This window comes from Antechinus flavipes, chromosome 2 (genome assembly GCF_016432865.1).
Source record: "Antechinus flavipes isolate AdamAnt ecotype Samford, QLD, Australia chromosome 2, AdamAnt_v2, whole genome shotgun sequence".
In the NCBI taxonomy this organism is placed as follows: Eukaryota; Metazoa; Chordata; class Mammalia; order Dasyuromorphia; family Dasyuridae; genus Antechinus; species Antechinus flavipes.
Window position 1 is genome coordinate 111,056,643 of NC_067399.1, and position 23,633 is coordinate 111,080,275.

The window sequence follows — 23,633 nt, forward strand, 5'->3', positions numbered from 1 at the left end:
TAGTAAATTATTAGATGAGCAGAGATCTATTAGATAGTATTTGTGTACCTTTTTTGTTCCTCAATGTTAAATATTTTAAATGCCACTTTCAAAGTATATTAATGGCTTTTAATATGATGTGTTTTTTTTTTTTTAACTTCTAATTCTTTTGCAAAAATATGTCAAAAATGCTTAGAACTTGGGCTGGAAAATGATTTGTATGTCAGCTATCATTATAAACACTGCTCCCAAATACTTGTGGATTTTTAAAACTATCACTAACAGATTCAGACCGGTAATTCAAAGTCTGAACTGTCTCATCCTGTGATAATCAGAACCAAATTATTAGCCTGAGTACCCACCATGCTTGCTTATATATTTTTTATTCACATTTGCACAATAAAGTGTTGATATACTTAAGTTCATTACTCCTCTCCCTTGGGCATTTCTAGAATAACACCCCTAAATCATGAATAATGTTTTAAAAACTTTTAAAGAACTTTTTGTATAGGTGTCACTTTTTAAAACCAGCAAAACAAGTTTTGTAGGCATTAAAATTAGCATACAATGGAGCACAATACAGCCTACTGAATTTGATTCAATAGATGAAAACACGGACAAAGGCTAATCATTATAACATCAAGAGGGATAAATCGAGACATAAACCTCACCAATGGCATATTTTACCATCATGAAGATCTAACACAAAACCCAAAGCAAAGGATAGTCAGGTCCTCCAGATGCTCCTTTTTGCGAATTACATCATGTAGATTTTAACCCCCCACCCCCACCCCCAACATTGCAGAGCCTATTAGATGAGATACATAACAGCTCAAAAGCTCATCTTAAATGGAAAGACAGGCACACTGATGTACTACTGGAGAAACTAAGTGGTACAACTGTTAAGCATTTGTTTGGAATCATACCAACTGACCAAACTAAACATACTTTTTTTTAAACTAATATATAGTCTTCACGATGGGGACCTCAAGGAAGGGGACACAAGCACGTACCAAAATATTCATAGCAGCACTCTGTGAAAGCGCAAGAAGTGGAAAAAAGTTAAAGCTAAAAACAATGTATGAACTAATGGATTCTTGTTGCAGTTAGAAATGAAGAGAAACAATATTAATAGTAAAAATAGCTGGCTTCAGAGCCAGGAAGACTTGGATTCAAGTCTTCTCTCTGACAATATACTTTGTGACCTAGGTTAAGTCCTTTAACCAATCCAGGGGTTGGTGAACATTTTACTATTTTGACAACTATAATTCAATATAATTTGCTTTGTAATCTTATGAATTTTATGCATTTAAAAACATTCTGAGAAAGGATTTAAAGGCTTTACCAACTGCCAAAAGGATCCGTGTCACAAAAAAGGTTAAGAATCTCTCTTCTAATTAGATTTCATTTACAGCAAAGTGCTGCCCTGCATTGGTAGAGGGAGTTTCATCATCACTCGGTACCCTTTACCAACAGATTTAGTGCCTTTCCCCATAAAATGTGGAAAGATATGTTTAATAGAAAGCAAACAAGTGGATATCCAATGTATATGAGTACATCGTGACAATGTCTCCAAAAGGATATCAAACTTCTTGGTAAAAAAAAGGTACTTGAAAAGATAAAACATCCAAGTCTCTCATAGATGAAGTAGGAGACTATTAGGACAAATGTAAAGGTCATTCAAAAAGTTTTTGCTTTTGTCCCAAGATAATATTTAATCTAGCATGGGAAATGCCTACTGTATTTTAAAACCAAATGGCTACAGTAGCCTAGCTATCAATATAGGAAATATTAAGAGAATGATTGATTTACTTATTGTCTAGAGACTATGGCGTCATGATAACTTGAAGTATTCCAACCACCATAAACAGCCACAGAACTATGACCAGATGTATTATTTCCATTTTTGAGGCTTTCCAGAGAGATTTACTACAGCTACAACCTAGAAATTGTGACAGCTTTAACAAGGCATTAAATAATTTTCTATTTAAATAGTTATAATACAACTTTAAAATTACATTCATTATCATGAAGTGATTTGTCTTACAAAAAAGCTTTAAAGAATATTTAAGATGTAGCATATAAACATTACACTACAACAACTTCTTTTTGGTTGAAGTTAAAACACGGGTTCACTAGAAAACAAATTCTGACAAATGCCATTTTGCTGCCATCCAAAGATGGGCAGCTTATATAGTACGGTGGTTCTGAATGATCAAAACCACTCAACACCAAGTTCACAAGGCAAAGATTGATTGTGTACATAGGATCTTATTTCTTTAGACTCTTTAATGTTTATCAGAGAAGAAACTTGGGACCAAACCATGCCCTTTTCTGATCTCCCTTTATCCTTAACTTTCCCTAAATCCTGGTCCCTTCTTATTGTTTATCCATTTGTGTCCCAAACTCTAATATCCAAATCTACCGCTACATACCTTCTCTTTAATGAAATTATAGAATTCAGTTGGAATTAATCCCTAAATATTAAAAGAAACCAAGTAGATTGAGTTTATTTTAAAAGGCAACTAGTTTTCCTGAAATTCTACAAAGTTCATTTTGGTTGACAAATGCATTCCTTTATCTCCATTTGAAAGATAAAAAGGAGAAAGGTTTATACAAGGACACACCCACAAAACTTTGTGTTTTGAATAGATTGATAATCTGTTTAGATTTATATATATATATGTGTGTATATATATATAATGGTATTTTGTAATTACACAGACCAATTCAAAAGCTATATTTCCCTGTCCATCAATACAGCGATGTTTTTGTCCCAGTTTCCAAACTCTCTTTACCTTAAGTTTTGACTCAACACAAAGATGACCACTTTCAATAATACATCAATAATTTTGAGTCAATAAAGGAAAAATAAATGTAAACCAAGTTTATTTTGCTTTTAAGTAGTGTTCTTAAAGCACTACAGCATGGTAAACAATGTAAATTAGTATAAGTCATCTCAAAAGCCAGAGGTTTTTTTTTTAATGAGTTGTTAAAAAGATGCAGCCTATTCTAACAGGATAAATATTTTTAACCATTTCACTTCGAGTTAATGAAGGCTCACAAATGAGCAACACTCCTCATTGAGGAAAACAAAAAGCTGTTGTCGACAAAGCGACAGCACACACACACAAACAAAAAGAACTGTGTAAAAATAACTAACTGTGTTCCCATACTCTTTGAAGTTGCTTTACAATGGGATGATATGCACATGATCTTGCTGCAAACTTGCCATACAGACTTGTAATACATGTAAGTCTAGCCATCCAATTCAGTCCAAGTGGTGCTACATTCAAGATAATGCAGCACTATAATAATCCTTTAACAACGCAATTGTTTTACTCATTACCTTTTCTTCTAGACTGAAATATAGGCTAGAAAGAAAATGCTCCCTAATTAAAAATTGGTACTGTTACAGGAAAAATTGTATAATTTTGCAATAGAATTTACAAGTATTTTTTTTTTTCAAATTCAATTTGCTTCTTCCCCCCATCCCAGCCACAAAATGGGCATGAAGTAATATTGTTTTTTAAAATGCCTTAATTCTCAACTTCATGCAAATCTAAATAAAGATGACCAAAACAAAAGCTTAAACATTGGAAGGATATTTCACAGAAAATTTCTTATACAAAAAACACATAAGAAAAAGGGCCACTAGGTGACATTTTAATTTACAAATTGGCATCATTTTGGTCAACAATATCCAAATGCTGTTTTCTTCTACCACAACAAAGCAGCTGTACAGGAAAAAAAAACAGCATGACTTGTTTTGATTTTTAATCGCACATTTCTTCAGGAATTTCATGTGGATTAAGGATGCCAGGGACAGACATCTGAAGTTTATGTTTCTCTTCCTGAGCCTGTCGAAGGGCTGTTTCTCTTTCTTCTAAAAACAGGTCAGATGTATCTTCACCTGCAAATTCCTGTAAAAAGGGTCATTTAAATGCTTATTTTACATAACATACTCAGTAATTTCTCTTTACAACTTTTAAAAATAAAGAAATGCCAAATTTAAAAATTCACCATTAAATTATTCTATAGTAAAACCATTATTGAACACCATTTCTCAAATAAATGTCTCAGGGTAGTTTAATTGGCATGGCAAATCAACTTAAAGGCCGACCAAGTTGTCAAAATGTACATTTATAAAAGCCACCAGAGATAATTATTTTAAGAGATGAGGAATTGAAAGCACACTATATTAAGATAACTAAGTAAAAAAATTTTCTCCCAGAAATTTATTGATGTTTAACTCACATTTCACTCAGTAAAACAGTTATACAGGGTACCAAAAGTCTTGGTACAGTTTTAAGTTATGAAACACTGAGGAAATAAAAGCTTGAGTTTTATCACAATGCAAAAATATATAAAATATTAGCAAGTATATTGGCATAGGACTTGATTTTTATTAAAAACAAGAAGATGTAAGAATTTGGATGTGGAAGGCAATGATTATTCAATTCTCAATCCAACCTCTTACTTTCCAGGGTCTCATTTATATAGTGCTTAGTGAGTTGTGAAATCAGTATTCAAATTTGTATTCTGATACTGCAAGATAATAAATATGAACAAATACTAATGTTATGGTTTTTCCATAAATCATCTCACTTGATCCTCATAACAGTTCTGAGGGAGGTGCTATTATTACCTTCATTTTACAGATGAAGAAATGGAAGTAAAGAAAAAAGTCTTCCTGGACAAATCATTTGGTCACAAAGCTTTGTCTATAGCACAATTCAAACTTAATTTCTCTCTGGCTCCACATTTAATAACTACTACAATGCCATCCACTACATGAGTCTTTTAACTCTCAGAATTTTTTTTTTTTTGAAGTATTCTTAGTTAGCTTACAGGTAAGATTGTTGTTACTTCAATGATTAACCTCACATTACATGGGAGCAAAAATGTACCTTGTATTAAAAAAGTAAAACAACATAGGACAGCAGAGGTGACAAATTCAAATAGAATTGGAGCCATGAAACCGTATGTACAAGGCAGCATATTAGCCATAAAGTAACATTATTTATGTTTTGTTAAATATTTCCCTATTACCATTTTAATCTGGATCAGCAAAATTTAGGCATATTGGAGGTCACGTGTTTGACATAGAATTGAAATAGAATATAGTAATGAAGTTTCTAGAATTGAAATAGAATATAGTAATGAAGTTTCAAGTGAATTCAAGTTTGGTTTTTGGTTTTCTTGTGTGATCTCGGTTTCTGATAGCTTGTTGGAGCTAATGAATAATATAATGACCATATATTGTACAGTGCCTGATGAAGGCTTTGTTCCACTATTTGTTGTGTGGTTTTCTTTAGGCTTGATATGGTATATAGGCAATGTTTAAGATTCAGGTTCTTGGATAATTTCAAATCAGAATTCCCTTGCCTTCTTTTAAAAAGGCCATTAATTTTGACTAAAATGCCTTAAAAGTTCTAATAGAAGGTAAGGAATACACTAGTATTGGCATCAGTAATGCCCTCTCTCACAGTCCCCCCTCCCCCTCATGATTTTCCCAAGAATTCAATTTAAGAGCTACGTACACACAAAAAAGCAGAAAAAGCAACTATTAAACAGTATATTTGCCACTATTTATGAAACCCAGAGAAAGCACTATAAGATTGTTTAAACAAACATTAACCTTCCAATGTAGAATACAGCCCAATTTGTGGCCAATTGCTCCGCAACACAGGGAATGCATAATGATATAAATTATTATAAAAATCAGGAAATTACATATATGTGTAATTAATATTTTAAAGTGAAATTTGTTTGGGTTGAGGTAAGTTGGGGCAGGTTAAACAAAAATGGAGATACATGAAATAGACCAAAAAAAAAAAAAAAAAAAAAAAGAGAAGATACCTTACATCTCTTTGCTACGACAATGTAAGTAAATGAGGAGCTCCATCAAAATACTGCCACTGTTGTCTTTTTTTTTTTTTTTTTTGGGCTGAGGCAATTGGGATTAAGTGACTTGCCCAGGGTCACACAGCTAGTAAGGTGTTAAGTGCCTAAGGCCACATTTGAACTCAGGTTCTCCTGACTTCAGGGCTGGTGCTCTATCCACTGTACTACCTAGCTGCTCCCACTGTTGTCTTCTTAATTTTTTTTTAAACCTTGTCCTGGAATGAAACTAAATAAAAATCTTCCCAATATATCCAAAGGCATATCCCTTATTTCTATCCTTGAAATTACCTTTCAAATTTTAGTGTAATTTGAACCTTCATATAACTTCCCAAAATAGGGCGGACCATTTAATAATTAAACAGGATACAATTAAAAATAATCTGACATACCTATTTTTGCTTTCTGTAGATATCAATTTGAAAATCACCTATTAAAACTAAAATGATCCTTTCAATTTATTATCTGCATCCTGCTACAATGCACAGTAATGAAGTTGAAGAAAATCTGAATAACCTACCTTTATCTGTACCAGGAAATCCCTAAGATGTTCCTTGAAAGCAGGAATATCCTGATTTAGACTGAAGAGTCCCGTTACAAACAGTTTAACTTGTGCACTGAAAAGTAAAAATACTGATGAAGCCAACAACATTTCTACAAATTGTATTCAAATGACAAATTTTAAAGACTCTATACACTTACTCCTGCAGGTGAGGGAAAGCAGATTTGAGAAGATTAGCCACATACTCCTGAATAAACATTTGGTTGTTAACTGGATTTCCAGGATTTAGCGGTGTACTTATTTTCCCTTCTTCTACTAAATTAAACATGTATGCAAGAATTGAAGCATGCATCGTTAAACCTGTGGATATATGAAACTTATTAATATTTTTATAGGTTAAAACCACAGATGACATCTATCGCACAATTCAGGAGCTGATCTATTGATGTTCTTACCAGCAGTATGTGAAGTGTCTGTTACAACTGAAAAGATGTGCTGAAGGATATCACAGAAATAGGTCTGATAGAAACTCTGAGCAGCAGCTTCTTCTTGTGCAACGTTTTGCAAGAGTGTAAAGAGTATTTGTAGTCCTAAAGTAGATAGAACAAACTTAATCAGTCTTTATCATATTATTGAAGATACACAATATTGATGAAAGAACAAAATCATCTTTAAATTTATATATTTATTGGAATATTAGAAGGGATAAACTTGCAGGATAGCAAAACAATGAAAATCAAAATAATGATAAATTTAATATGACTTCATGGGAGTTACTACTCCATATGATTTCTATTAAAAAATTCTTCAAATATACTTTTTTTGAACCACTCTAGCCTGAATGAGAGCTAAGGCATAGAAATATCTGAATGAAATATCTTTTATTTTTTAAAAATAATTATAACTTTTTATTGACAGAATCCATGCCAGGGCAATTTTTTACATTATCCCTTGTACTCACTTCTGTTCCGATTTTTCCCCTCCCTCCTTCCAACCTCCTCCCCCAGATGGCAAGCAGTCTTATACATGTTAAATGTCACAATAAATATAATCTTTTAAATAAGGTTTACCTGTGAATAAAACATATTTCACTAAACTACTATATTATAAATCCTATAATGGGAGAAACAATCAATAGACTCCATCTTTTTTAAATATGTATTTTATCAGGTAACTCAAGAAATGTGAAAAAAAGTTAAAAAGCAAAGAAAACCAGGACTATTAAAAGAGTTGTGAAGAGGGAAGAGACTATACACAAACTCCTTTGTGCTCAGTTACATATGTGGATTTTTTTTGGGGGGAGGGGAAACATTTAGTAAAAATCAAATTTAAATAAATTTTTTTGTTGCACTTCAGTTTAAACTCAATTCTTCCTCTGTGCCCATGCCTACAGAATAGTCGATGGCTGAGAGAGGAATCATAATGCTTCTTCTAACTTGTGTTGTTACACAACAAAAATTTCATTACTAGGAAGTTAAATTTTGCAAAGTTAAGATTCAGATTTCTATTAATCTTGCATTATATCTGAGCAATGAATTATATACTTAAATGTATATAAATCTATGCTTATATTGTGTAAACATAAATTATATATCTAAGCATAGATTATATATATATTTATATACATGTTTACACAATATATTTATAAATATATAAATTGTATGTTTAATATATTAATATTCAATTAATATATTATGCTTGAGTAATAAATTCCTCAAGAAAACAGTTCAAGTAAATATTTAAAAAATCTTGGAAAGATGAATGATATAAGACTAGATTTCCCATATTTGTTACCTGTATCTGCAACATTCCTCATAGTATGCTTGAAAGCCCAGATAATGGAATCCAAAACTAACTTAAATTGTGCAGGTGGAATGGCCAGGAATGCTGGGAAACAATGAGAATTTACAGCCTGAAGTAGTAAGAAAAAGTTTGTTCTGTGTTCAGGATATTCTTCAAAGTCCTACAAATAGAGAACAGGGGGAAAAAAAAAAGCCTTAAATAAATATATTTCATTGTTCTATTACATAGAAGCTGAAAAAAAGAGTCAGAGGCCCAAAGTTACTAGCTGTACGAACAAGGAAATCACTTACTTTTGTCTGTCTTACTTCATAAGGTTGTCACGAAGTTCAAGTGAGAATAAATGGTAAAGCACTATAAAAATTAAGCTTTTCTTTTGTCACTTATCATTTTCACATAAACAAATTTTAGAGTCAACTTTTAAAAGGCTTAAGGTACCAGTGGATGACTGCAGATAAGCTTTGTGCAAGACTTTTTTTTTGTATACAAATAATATGCAAAATAAACTATTAAAATAGATCACAATGACTTACTTTTATGACTAAATTAAGTAATTATCTATCAGCAAGTATTTTATTCATGAAAATATACATGGTTGTATAAAAATATACATGGCCTGACCAAATTAGAAACCAATATAAAACTATGCTCTAAATCTGACTTTAGGATTATAGACAATCAAGAAGCAAAAATATACAGAATGAGTTATTTTCTAAAGACTGACAAATAAACAACCCTATGATTCAGAACTACAGAGGATCACAGAAGTTCTAGGTCTATGTTTCAAGCATGTTAGCAAGAAACACTATTATTTATATCCAAATATTCCTAATAGCCCTTTTAGGAACAACAACAACAAAAAAAACTGGAAACAAAGTGAGTGTTCTCAGTTGTCTAGATGTTAAGACTAAGCAAATTATAATACAAAAATATAAAGGAGTATTTGCCAGATTATCAGTGAATGAAATATTATGCTACTAAGAATTATCTGAGGCATTCAGAGTGAATTATATAAAGGATAAATATTAAAAACAATAGAAATTGAGTTCATGAAACGAATGTTCCCAAAGAACAATGCATTGGTATACCTCCCATTTTACCCTATAGATGGTCTACATGCTTTCAAATGTTTGTTTTCCCTAATAGTAGTTTGTTATATGGGAAGATTTTTATTGCAAAAGATCTGGAAAGATTAAGAAAGAGCAAAGATTAATGTAATCATGCTACAGATTGCATTTTCTCTGCAGAATCATGTAAGCAATTTGTGCCACTGCTAAAACTAGACACTATCAGAATTTTTAAAAAATTATGCTTGTTACTTTTAAAAAAGGATTAAAGTTAATAGTCATAATTCACAGGATCATTACGCTTATACAAGTTATTACCAAGATCAAGTAGCATACCTTGTTTATCATATTTAATGTGCATTCAAAAACTGCATCAAATATCTGAGGTATTTCAGCTGTTATGTGTCCCCCTAATTTGTTGACAATGATGGCCATTGTACTAAGTACTTCTGGTTCTCTAGCAGCTGGAACATTTCTCTGGTAATCAATTAGAACTGCATCCAACAAAGGAGGAACAAAATTTTCTGCTACCTATTAAGGGACAAGAAAATAAAATTTTCACTCTGTACATCTGAAACTAGGAATTACCTATATCATTCACTTTAAATCAATACTATACCATCATTTATTGTTTGACTTGCAATATTTCACAATAATTATTTTGTATATTGATTATAGTAAAACTGCTCAACAAGTATAATCATGAATTACAGGTCAAGGAATGAAATGTAAGAGATTTAATATTGAGAGGTTCCATGTGAATCATATAAAATTTAAAAACAAATAAAAAAGCATGATACATGATTCATTCAAGTACTCCATTATTTAAGACCTCACATAATTTACCTTTAGAATAAAAAAAAAAATCAAAGCAATCAATTTATTGAATGTTTAATATATTAATATTCAATTAATATATTATGCTTGAGTAATAAATTCCTCAAGAAAACAGTTCAAGTAAATATTAAAAAATCTTGGAAAGATGAATGATATAAGACTAGATTTCCCATATTTGTTACCTGTATCTGCAACATTCCTCATAGTATGCTTGAAAGCCCAGATAATGGAATCCAAAACTAACTTAAATTGTGCAGGTGGAATGGCCAGGAATGCTGGGAAACAATGAGAATTTACAGCCTGAAGTAGTAAGAAAAAGTTTGTTCTGTGTTCAGGATATTCTTCAAAGTCCTACAAATAGAGGACAGGGGGAAAAAAAAAAGCCTTAAATAAATATATTTCATTGTTCTATTACATAGAAGCTGAAAAAAAGAGTCAGAGGCCCAAAGTTACTAGCTGTACGAACAAGGAAATCACTTACTTTTGTCTGTCTTACTTCATAAGGTTGTCACGAAGTTCAAGTGAGAATAAATGGTAAAGCACTATAAAAATTAAGCTTTTCTTTTGTCACTTATCATTTTCACATAAACAAATTTTAGAGTCAACTTTTAAAAGGCTTAAGGTACCAGTGGATGACTGCAGATAAGCTTTGTGCAAGACTTTTTTTTTGTATACAAATAATATGCAAAATAAACTATTAAAATAGATCACAATGACTTACTTTTATGACTAAATTAAGTAATTATCTATCAGCAAGTATTTTATTCATGAAAATATACATGGCCTGACCAAATTAGAAACCAATATAAAACTATGCTCTAAATCTGACTTTAGGATTATAGACAATCAAGAAGCAAAAATATACAGAATGAGTTATTTTCTAAAGACTGACAAATAAACAACCCTATGATTCAGAACTACAGAGGATCACAGAAGTTCTAGGTCTATGTTTCAAGCATGTTAGCAAGAAACACTATTATTTATATCCAAATATTCCTAATAGCCCTTTTAGGAACAACAACAAAAAAAACTGGAAACAAAGTGAGTGTTCTCAGTTGTCTAGATGTTAAGACTAAGCAAATTATAATACAAAAATATAAAGGAGTATTTGCCAGATTATCAGTGAATGAAATATTATGCTACTAAGAATTATCTGAGGCATTCAGAGTGAATTATATAAAGGATAAATATTAAAAACAATAGAAATTGAGTTCATGAAACGAATGTTCCCAAAGAACAATGCATTGGTATACCTCCCATTTTACCCTATAGATGGTCTACATGCTTTCAAATGTTTGTTTTCCCTAATAGTAGTTTGTTATATGGGAAGATTTTTATTGCAAAAGATCTGGAAAGATTAAGAAAGAGCAAAGATTAATGTAATCATGCTACAGATTGCATTTTCTCTGCAGAATCATGTAAGCAATTTGTGCCACTGCTAAAACTAGACACTATCAGAATTTTTAAAAAATTATAATTCACAGGATCATTACGCTTATACAAGTTATTACCAAGATCAAGTAGCATACCTTGTTTATCATATTTAATGTGCATTCAAAAACTGCATCAAATATCTGAGGTATTTCAGCTGTTATGTGTCCCCCTAATTTGTTGACAATGATGGCCATTGTACTAAGTACTTCTGGTTCTCTAGCAGCTGGAACATTTCTCTGGTAATCAATTAGAACTGCATCCAACAAAGGAGGAACAAAATTTTCTGCTACCTATTAAGGGACAAGAAAATAAAATTTTCACTCTGTACATCTGAAACTAGGAATTACCTATATCATTCACTTTAAATCAATACTATACCATCATTTATTGTTTGACTTGCAATATTTCACAATAATTATTTTGTATATTGATTATAGTAAAACTGCTCAACAAGTATAATCATGAATTACAGGTCAAGGAATGAAATGTAAGAGATTTAATATTGAGAGGTTCCATGTGAATCATATAAAATTTAAAAACAAATAAAAAAGCATGATACATGATTCATTCAAGTACTCCATTATTTAAGACCTCACATAATTTACCTTTAGAATAAAAAAAAAAATCAAAGCAATCAATTTATTAAATGTTTTCTGAATCAATATTCATATAAAAGTTTTCTATTACATGTACAGGATGGTGCTGCAGAGAGCACTGTCAGAAAAACCAAGTTCAAATTCATTCTCAGATGCTTATTACATGGGTGACCCTGGATAAAACTAACCCTGGTCTGTCTTAGGTTCCTCATCTGTTAACTTTAGATTTTAATTTTTTGCTGAGAAGAAATCTGCTTTTCTGTAACTTATACTTTTGTCATCTAGAATTTCTACTATTTCTCTCTTTCTCTTCTTTAGAATAACTTTGGAAATATTTTAAGATAGCAAACTTCTTGTAGTCTTTTTTTTTTTTTTTTTTTTAAAGCTAAATAGCCTCACATCCACTTCAACCCTGACTTCCTCTGAAGAGAAAACAAAACTTAAATCGTTAAAAAAGAATTAGTGCTTCAGAAAAATTCTATTGACATCTTGTCACTCTGTGCTTCTTACAACATAAAACAATACATTCATCATTTCATAAATCTCATATGAAAATCGCTCCTCTTTTAACATATTTTCTTATAAAATGCTTTCTTTTCCAAGTTTTAGCTGTATTGAGTTTCTCTGAGCCTAAGAACTTTCCAATCTTATGGTTCATCTTACCTTCTGTAATTTTTCACATGTTTGATAAAGAAGTCCTTCCCAAACATGCTTCAAATTAAATAACTTTTAAGTTTCACAAAAAAAAGAAAATAACCGTTGCTGGGGATGTGGGAGTACACTAATAAAGATTCTCATCAATGCAACAACCAATCAGAACTCCAGAGGGATAGGATTAATACTTGGTTTTCACCTTTTGACAAAGGTGTAGGTAACTGATATACATAAAATTGTAGACAATCTACTATGGATAATTTTTCTGACTATGCTCAAAAGGGAAGATTTTTTATTCACTCCAAATAATATAAAATTTAGTTCTTTAATGTAATGAAGTCCTGCTGCTCTTTTAGTATTATAATAAAGAATTAACAAAAACAAATCTCTTACCATTTGTGGGTCATTAGACCGGCTCACCCAGCCAGATATTAATTTTAAAGTTTCCCTTTTTACAGTTCGCATACTTCTAATCAAGGGTTGTTTTGTGACCATTTCACCTTAAAAAAAAAAAAAAAAGTAATAAAATCAGACAACTACATTCTGACAAAATCATAGGTAGTATTTATCTCCAAAAACAACACCTTAGCAGTAGACATATAATTTTTAGGGTTAGAAAAATCTAGCTACTTAGTCCAATAACTAATAATGCTGTTTTTATTTTAAAAGTTATTCACCCATGGCCAAATTTCCAAATATATCTGCAACTAAAATCTGACCAAGAATTTAAATGAGACTGTGACATTTTTATAAATGTTTTTATAACTTGCAATGAAACAAGTGTTTTACTTACGCTAAGGGAAAAAAAAAATAGAAGGAATCAGAATGGGAAATGAGGTAATGAAAACTTTGCAACTGATGATGATATACTTGGGAAAATCCAAGAGGGAATTTCGACTAAAAAAGTAATTTAAACATCAATTTTAGCTAAGTAATAGGATATATAAAATAAACCCACATAAACAATACTGTACAAGAAGAATGTTAAGAAACACCTCTTATAAAATAACCATGAGTTTACCTGCCAAGACAAATCCAGGAACAATATGAACATAATTATAAAGCAGAAAACTGAGGAAAATAACTCTAGTTTCTCAGATAAAAGATGCAGAACACATTATTAAATTCATAAAACTACATGTAATTCTACAATTGATAAATGATCAAAGAATATGAATTTTAAAAAACCTACAACTCTCTTCTCCCACACAGTCATGACAAAATACTCTAAAGTACTGATGAGAAAAACATAAATTAAAAATATTATTCATACTCATTATCTAAAACAGAAGGGCAAAATTAAAAAAAATTTGGGCCATTAATGTATTGAAATTATGCCCACGATTTGTAAAACTGTGTATATCCCTTGACCTAATAATACTACCTGTTTTCTAAGGTGATTAGGTAAAAAGGAAAAGAACCTATATGTTTTAAAATATTCATAGCAGCCACCTTTGTGATGGCCTGAAAATTGAAGGCATGTGTGTCAATTGAGGAATGGCTAAACAAATTGCAGAATACAACTGTGATGTAATACTGTTATGTAAGAAATGATGAGCAGATTGACTTTAGAAAAACATGGAAAGATGTGCATAAAATGAAGAATGAAATGAGCAATACTAAGAGAATGTTGTAGACAGTAACAAAACTTAGCCATTTTGAATAACTTAAGTATGAAGTAGATCCTATCCTACCTTCAGAGAAAGAACTGATAAAGTATGCATATTATTGATTTCACATTTCACACAAATCTCTGTCAAATGATGGCCTTTTCTTCAGTGTGGGTGAAGAGGGACGAAGACAATCAACTATGAGGTCATATGTTTGATAAAGGTGTTCCATATCCCTAACACAAGTTTATAAATTTATGTTCAATCTATTTAGGATTTTAATTTTGAAGACTAAATAAATGCCTTTTGTTCACAATTATGTTCGACAAAATACATCATATATTTATTTTAGAAGCTATAAAATGAATGTTAAATTGTTGTTTATCTAGAAAAATCATCACTTAAGTCTCTCTTATGAAGATGAACAGATGTCAAGTTCTTACTGACTCGCTGCCAGATTCCTGGGAATTTTCCTGGGGAAATTCTTAGCAATTCTGACCTCTCCCTCTTCCCCCAGCCACACCACACTTAAAGTGCCTATGTCTCCAAATGATTTAGATATTAGAAATGCCCAGATTTCAGCATTTCATTTCAAATTGGATTTTTTTCTATGACAAAAACTTGAAAATTATATATATGCACATACTTAAAGTAGGGGGGAAAATTAAGATAGATTATTCCTTATGTACAAAAACCAGGCTGACCAAATATAACCTCAATTCCCTTATTATCCCATGTCAATGCACAATGGACATTACTACACTGTCCTAATTTCCTGAAACTAGTCTTCTTCTTTTTTTAAAAAATATTTTATTTTATAATAACTTTATATTGACAGAATCCATGCCAGGGTAATTTTTTTACAACATTATCCCTTGCACTCGCTTCTGTTCCGATTTTTCCCCTCCCTCCCTCCACCCCCTTCCCTAGATGGCAAGCAGTCCTATATATGTTAAATATGTTGCAGTATATCCTAGATACAATATATGTTTGCAGAACCTAGCAGTTCTCTTGTTGCACAGGGAGAATTGGATTCAGAAGGTAAAAATAGCCCGGGAAAAAAAACAAAAATGCAAATAGTTCACATTCGTTTCCCAGTGTTCTTTCTTTGGGTGTAGCTTCTGTCCATCATTTATCAATTGAAACTGAGTCTTTGTCAAAGAAATCCACTTCCATCAGAATACATCCTCATACAATATCGTTGTCGAAGTGTATAATGATCTCCTGATTCTGCTCATCTCACTTAGCATCAGTTCATGTAAGTCTCTCCAAGCCTCTCTGTATTCATCCTGCTGGTCATTTCTTACAGAACAATAATATTCCATAACATTCATATACCACAATTTACCCAGCCATTCTCCAATTGATGGGCATCCATTCAATTTCCAGTTTCTAGCCACTACAAACAGGGCTGCTACAAACATTTTGGCACATACAGGTCCCTTTCCCTTCTTTAGTATTTCTTTGGGATATAAGGCCAATAGAAACACTGCTGGATCAAAGGGTATGCACAATTTGATAACTTTTTGGGCATAATTCCATATTGCTCTCCAGAATGGTTGGATTCGTTCACAGTTCCACCAACAATGCATCAGTGTCCCAGTTTTCCTGCATCCCCTCCAACATTCATCATTATTTTTTCCTGTCATCTTAGCCAATCTGACAGGTGTGTAGTGGTATCTCAGAGTTGTCTTAATTTGCATTTCTCTGATCAATAGTGATTTGGAACACTCTTTCATATGAGTGGTAATGGTTTCAATTTCATCATCTGAAAATTGTTCATATCCTTTGACCATTTATCACTTGGAGAATGGCTTGATTTCTTATAAATTTAAGTCAGTTCTCTATATATTTTGGAAATGAGGACTTTATCAGAACCTTTCACTGTGAAGATGTTTTCCCAGTTTGTTGCTTCCCTTCTAATCTTGTTTGCATTAGTTTTGTTTGTACAAAGGCTTTTTAATTTGATATAATCAAAATTTTCTATTTTGTGATCAGTAATAGTCTCTAGTTCATCTTTGGTCACAAATTTCTTTCTCTTCCACAAGTCTGAGAGATAAACTACCCTATGTTCCTCTAATTTATTTATAATCTCATTCTTTGTGCCTAGGTCATGGACCCATTTTGATCTTATCTTGGTATATGATGTTAAGTGTGGGTCCATGCCTAATTTCTGCCATATTAATTTCCAGTTATCCCAGCAGTTTTTATCAAATAATGAATTCTTATCCCAAAAGTTAGGATCTTTGGGTTTGTCAAACACTAGATAGCTATAGTTGATTATTCTGTCTTGTGAACCTAACCTTTCACTGATCAACTAATCTATTTCTTAGCCAATACCAAATGGTTTTGGTGACTGCTGCTTTATAATATAATTTTAGATCAGGTACAGCTAGGCTACCTTCATTTGATTTTTTTTTTTCATTAATTCCCTTGAGATTCTCGACTTTTTATTGTTCCATATGAATTTTGTTATTTTTTCTAGCTCAGAAACTAGTCTTCTTTGAGACAATAAGCAATTGGATTAATCTGGGCCAAGTTGTACAGAGTGAGAAAGGAAATATACACTTATAAAAATTCTTACTATTAATTACAATAAAAAAGAATTTAGAAGCACTTACCATTGGCCTGGATAGCTGCAGAAATATTTTCACTGAGGCACTTGTACACATTAAGCATATCTAAATAAATTCGTCCAAGTTGAATTACAAAGGGGTGACCAACAGCTTTACATGCTCTTACATTTGTTTTCAAAATACTTCCAAGCTGCTTAACTGTTTCAGGATCCTTAAGTATATCCACATTCTGTAAGAAACAAATTATTATGATATATTGTAAACCAAAAATGCTAAGAGTAAAACCTGGTTTGTCTTAAGACAAATATACAGGATGTTGTTTCTTTGAACAAATTTCTACCAGTAATATGGCCTTATATACCAAACATATTCTTCATCTGTATTTTTTTTTAATGAGGGAAGAACTCTATTATGCACAAATACAATAATATATCAACAGTTCAAATACTAATAACCCAACAATGCAATGTCACATAAAAGCCAATTCATAATACTAACTTTTAATTTCCAATTCAAGTTATCTAAAATATAGAAAGTTGGCTTATTATTTTAAAATATAAGTATTTGCAATTCAATGTACTGATGAAAATGAAAGTATATTGTGTATAAATGAGGAAAGGTAAAGAAACACAAACAATGGGGTTTTTCCAATTATAGAGGCAGATGATAACTGACATTCTTAGAAGAGTACTATCAAGCAAATGAAAAGTATTCTAGACAGAAAAATTTGCCACATGCCCAAGGCAAACCTGTTCTGATACGATACACAATTATGTATTACATTCTTTTGAATACAATTTTAAAAGTTTTCGTATTACTTATTTGGTTCCTATGTCCTATCAAAAAATATTTTAAGTTTGACTCTGTGCATACTTCTGCCATTTATGTACACTTTGAGTTCATGTCTTCTTATTTTATTCTTGTTCATATAATCTCTGCTGTTCAGTCAAGTCTGACTCATTGAGACTGCAATTAGTTGTCTTGATTTCAGGACCAGCACCCTATCCACTGTACTTTCTTGCTGCCTACATATTATTTAGAGATTCCATTCAGGATACCCATTCACTTTCATCCTTTTCACAGGGGCCTAATTTCTCATTACTCATTTGTATTTAAAAATCACTTCCTTCACATTGCTAAACATACCAACCACACAGCTTTAAAAAATGTATCAAAGGGAAATTCAAATTAGCTGTCTTGTTGGTTGTTTATAACATGATTTTCTTATACATAGAATCTTAGAATCAGTTTCTTCAAAGCTAAATGCCTATTAACTCTCCTGTTCAACTACCTAGACAATATCCATTTTTCACAATATATATAGTTTTCCTAACATGGATGGTAAACACAATTACACTACTGTTGATTTCACTGAGGATGCTTCTAGCTCTCCTGATCAGTGCAAATAAATAATGGTTAACAGCATTTCAGAAAACCTCAAATCATTTTCAATAATGAAAACACTTGAATCTGCACTTCACAAAGGTGACTTTCCATGACATGATGAATGCATGCCAACGGATGAACACCTTGCTGTTTACTATCTTAACAAGTGAATTACTTACAATTATTGTGCTAATTGTACCTACAATGAAATTAAAGTAAAAATTCTCATGTATAATCCAAAAATCATTTAGGCTGAAAAGTCAAATAAAGTTAAATATGCTAATGACAATTTATGAGTATTTATTTGGTTAGTTTGTATACCAATCATATCGGTGCACAAGCACACATTAACAATCAAATTGGGTTTGTTTTTTTTTGGCTGTTTTTAAAAAATTATATACACACACACACATTTAATTTTATTATTATTTTTTAAAATAACTTTTTATTGACAGAACCCATGCCAGGATAATTTTTTACAACATTATCCCTTGCACTCACTTCTGTCCCGATCCCCCCTCCCCCCCCCCGACCATGGCAAGCAGTCCTATACATGTTAAACAAGTTACAGTATATCCTAGATACAATATATGTGTGCAGAACCGAACAGTTCTCTTGCTGCACAGGGAGAAAACAATCAAATTGTTAACAACAATTTATTGAGTATTTATTTGGTCAGTTTATATACCAATCATATCGGTGCACAAACATCAAACATTAACAATCAAATTGTTAACGACAATTTATGAGTATGTTGCCTTTTCTGACATCACTGCTGTTATAGTATGATTAATTCAACAATCTTACAGTATGATGGTCTACAATTATTTGAAAAACTAAGTTTATGCTCATTTGATTGCTTTGTATATAGATATTTCTTTCCCAAAACATCACTGATTCCTAAGATTTCCCAAGAAAACAAGAAAGAATACTTACTTTGGTGGCTTGTTGAATTATGCTGTCCCACACCTGATTAGGAAGTAACATGTATTTTTCTATCAAATGTTCTTGTACTGTTTGGTCAGTTTGTGCACCAATCATATATCCAACAGCTTCATAAAATGTATGAACCTAGTACGGAAGTAAATTACACTCACCAATTTGAAAGATTTTGGTACTGAACCTAGTATGGAAGTAAATTACACTCACCAATTTGAAAAATTTTGGTGCTCTTCATATTAATGAGCTTCCTTCCTTATATTTCTCCATTATTAAAAACTTGCCCCACAAAGAATAACCATACCAATTTTAAGTAGAAGCTACATTTTCAGCATACCTATCACATAATATTTCCTCACCCCTAAAGATGAAAAAACTACAATAAAATGTTACTTATAGAAAGTTCATAGCTCTAGTTCTAGCTTTTAAGTTTCATCTTTATAAAGATCCCAATATTGGAAAAGCTAAATAATGCTTATTATGGGGATTAATTTCAACTAAGGAACCATAACTGAACTTAAACCACTGATGAAATTCATTTCTCTCCCTTTACCATCGGTAAGATACTCTCTAAAATTGCTGACAAGTCTCAAACATACCTGTTGAGGCTGAAGATCACAAATGATAGTGTTAATGTTGTTCAAAATCTCATCAATAAATGGCATTACTTCTCCAACCTGAACCTGAACAAAATGCCGGCGGCATTTTTGTGCTATTTTAATGAAAGTATCACAAGCCATATCCTGGACACCATCATGGGTTTCTAAACAAAGAAAAAGCGCATTTAATTTTCACAAGCATATGTATGCATATATGTACAAAGAGCTGTAATAAGGAAAAAAACCAAACCAAACACCTTACCGTGCATGAATTCAAATAACTTGTTGACCACAGTCTTCAAAAATTTCCAATGAGCTCTCAAAAACCTTGGATATTGACCTACAATGTACATGATATTTGATGCAATAATAGCTTTATTATCTTTGCCTCTTTTTTGTTCACATAATCCTAAAAGGTCCTGAAATTTAAAAGAAAAACGTGTTGAGTCAATCAGATAGAAAACTATTTTCTTGCAATTAGATTAGATTGGCAACTATCTGTTAATTAGTATATCTTTAAAAAATTAATTAATAATAGCAGAGACTAAGTCATCTGGTCACACACAATTAAGTGTCTCTTAGTCTGGACTCAAACGCAGGTTTCCAGATTCTGTGACTATACTACCCACTAGACTTCACATACACAACAGACACAGAGCTTGAAATTCACTTAGACTTACATACCTTTATGACTGTAACAAGAAACCTTTTTTCATCTTCTTCATGCATCGCTCCACTAATTGAGCCTATTGCCCAACATAAAGTGTTCAAATTTTTCCAAGACCATTCTGTTCCATTCACCTGATTGTGAAGTTTTTCAGTCATTATTCTTTCAGTATCTGCATAATCCAGATGTGTAAGGTATACTGAACAAAAGCAGAAAAGAACAAGCATTTATATGGTATTTACTTAGTGTCAAGCATTGTTCTTTATAAACACTTTACAAACATCATTTTAGGAGACACTTCAATAATAATTTAATAGCTTACACTGTCAACTTTGTGTTCAGCAAAAATACATAACAAACATCAGTGTTTATTGTTTGGAATAAAGAAACTTACGTGTAGCAATAATAGAGCAGGCAATAACACTTCAATTTTTACACACACACACAATATTGGAATTTTACCACCAACTAACTGATGGACTTTTCAGAAGCTTGACTTTACAAAGCTTATTACATATATCATAATTATATGTCAACACTACCTTTATAGAGTTTATCACAATAGCATATTGCCTATCTAGACTCACTTTTCAGGCTTGGGTTTTGAGAACTATTAATTATGAATCTCCATCTAATGTATTTCTGTTATTATCTCCCAGTAGTCACATCTAGTTCAAATTTAAAGTAATTACTATCAACTTACCCAATGTTTCCCTCATATTCTTATACAAATTAATGGAATCTGTATCCTTCATAAATTCTCGCACAACTTCTCCCTGATCATTTTCTACAACCAGTACTTCTTCAGGTTTAGCCATTCGACTCACCATCAATAAACGGACCTATTTAGAACATAACAATAAGGGAAAATATTTAAATATTTAAAATCTTTAATATGTCAATATATCTGTGATATTTACAATCCCAAACATTGTTGACGGTACTCTATCCACATCATCTTACCTCATGAAAATCTCATACATTTTTCTAAAGGGAATCTACCCATTTAAGTTAGGTGCTGCTTTCTAGAGATTTCTGTATTCCACACCAAAATGTAAAAGAAGCTCCTCAAAGAGATCTATATTTACTTGAGAGCAAAGTAAGTAGCCTAAAAATCCATGTAATAAAAAAAATAGATAAAAATGTGATGCATACAACCATTTTGATAGTTATAAATATGAATAAATATAATATTTGGGACAGGTGCAAGAGATAATCAATTAGTTAGGTCCAGAACTGAGTAGAAAGAAGAGTCAAGCTAATGTGATCTGGGAAACTGTACAACGTTTTCTATGACAATTGACACTGCTAAGATGGCTAGTTTAAAATAGCACTTATAGGTTTATAATGAGCTTTGCTAAATGCTATCTCATTTGAAGCCCACAACAACCTTATGCTTATCATCATCATCCTATTTTACAGAAGATAAAATGCATGCTTCAGAAGGTTAAATGACTTGTCCAAGCCCCCATGGCTGTATCACAAACTTATCAAAATGTCTCAGGCAGTATTCAAAATTCAGGTCTTCCATTCTCAAGGAGCTCTAGCCACTGTATCATTGCAGTGATGCTCTATGATTGTGAATACCCAAACGGTGGAAAACCCTAAAGATTACCCAAAGTACAACACACACACACACACACACACACACACACACACACACACGAGTTTCTTGCTAGAGAATTAAGTCATGTTACCAAAAAAAAACCAATAAATAAATATGGAGTGAGTTAGTGTCAATAGGTTTCCTATGCTGGAAATCAAGAAATGGGTAAAATCCAGATTAAGAAGTTATTCTCAATCTTAAGTTTACAAATATCACAAACTTGGCTCCTCCAATAATTTTCCAGCAGTAAAAAAGATGGGATTTTGAAAGCAAGCTATGCAGTCACTTCTGTGCAGTTACCTTGGATAATACAGGGAGATAAAGTTGTCTCCTGGGAGGAACATCAAAATGTTGACTTCCAGAAAGCATTGGAGAGGCAGATGTGGAAAACGGACTTTCTCTGTATAGTTCAGCAGCCAAATGATTCCAATACTCAAGACAAATCTTAAAGATTTCAGTTTCTTCTACTTCAGATACCAACAACATATAGTGAAGAGCCTAGACAAAAACAAGAAGCTAGGTGTTAGATGCCTATCTAAAGGTTTTTGTTATTGTTATCTTTGTATATCATATCGTGTACATACTTTCTAAAACCCCCCAGGTACTCTTTAAAGCTAAATTCTGATCTTTTCATTTTACAAAAAACACTCCAAAAACATTTCACCTTACAGAGTAAGTTCTGGTTTTTAATCACAGGATGATTGGCTCCAAATGACTTTGGACTAATTACTTAGCTACACTGTGTCCTAAGATGACCAGATAATTAAAAAAAAAAAAAATTCTGTGGCCTTTTACATTCTATAAATATTTTCTCTCTTCTTTACAAGATACAGATATTCTCTATGTAACAAGGCATCCTTCTTACTAATATTTATCACTTCTAGTTAGGTCTTGCTCTTCCTACACCTAAAATTTCCTCCTACAGTTCAATGAAAATATTATAAATGTGTAAACAATTTCCATTTTGAAATAAATCAAATCCTTTTTTCTTCTTTCTCTCTTTTTTTTTTTTGGGGGGGGGCAGGGAAGAGGGATGGGTACCTGAGGCAATTGGGGTTAAGTGATTTGCCCCAGGTCACACAGCTACTAAGTGTTTAAGTATCTGAGGTCAAATTTGAACTTGGGTCCTCCTGACTTAGGGCTGGTGCTTCAAATCCTTTTTTCTAGATACCTTTGCCTAATGGTTAATTTTTTTGGGGAAAAAGAAACACATTCCCTGAGGCCATACTTTCCCAAACCACTGAAGAAATATTCAGAAAATTTGTAAAAAGGAGTAATTGCAGCAAATTTACCACATTCAACTTTCTAAAGCTCAGTATTTCTGATTTCTTTGATGTAGACCATGCTAGGTAATTGCTTCCTCTGGCCTTTCCTCTTCTGGTTCTCTAGAGCTTCCTAACATGCTTCATCTACTTTCTAATGTTGTGGTAACCCCTTCTGCATTTGTTGAGTTTCTCCAGAATCCTCCATTTTGAGG

General features: G+C 32.0%; 1 protein-coding gene across 3 annotated transcripts in view; it reads right to left on the reverse strand.

Annotated features, from left to right (window-relative positions):
• Positions 1-345: 345 nt before the first annotated feature.
• XPO1 (exportin 1) overlaps positions 346-23,633 on the reverse strand; it is a 56,656-nt gene continuing 33,368 nt past the window's right edge. The window contains exons 12-25 of one of the 3 annotated variants that reach the window (XM_051975348.1): positions 22,457-22,654; positions 21,254-21,392; positions 20,568-20,749; positions 20,146-20,302; positions 19,884-20,047; positions 19,282-19,416; positions 17,005-17,188; positions 13,167-13,273; positions 9,589-9,783; positions 8,180-8,348; positions 6,841-6,975; positions 6,586-6,745; positions 6,404-6,500; positions 346-3,902 (exon numbers count right to left, since the gene is read on the reverse strand). In XM_051975348.1, the coding sequence (XP_051831308.1) occupies positions 3,756-3,902; positions 6,404-6,500; positions 6,586-6,745; positions 6,841-6,975; positions 8,180-8,348; positions 9,589-9,783; positions 13,167-13,273; positions 17,005-17,188; positions 19,282-19,416; positions 19,884-20,047; positions 20,146-20,302; positions 20,568-20,749; positions 21,254-21,392; positions 22,457-22,654 (2,169 nt within the window). In that variant the 3' untranslated portion in view covers positions 346-3,755. Of the gene's footprint in view, positions 3,903-6,403; positions 6,501-6,585; positions 6,746-6,840; positions 6,976-8,179; positions 8,349-9,588; positions 9,784-10,271; positions 10,441-11,618; positions 11,814-13,166; positions 13,274-17,004; positions 17,189-19,281; positions 19,417-19,883; positions 20,048-20,145; positions 20,303-20,567; positions 20,750-21,253; positions 21,393-22,456; positions 22,655-23,633 lie in introns of all 3 variants that reach the window. The other 2 variants (XM_051975347.1, XM_051975349.1) reach the window with 2 other exon arrangements.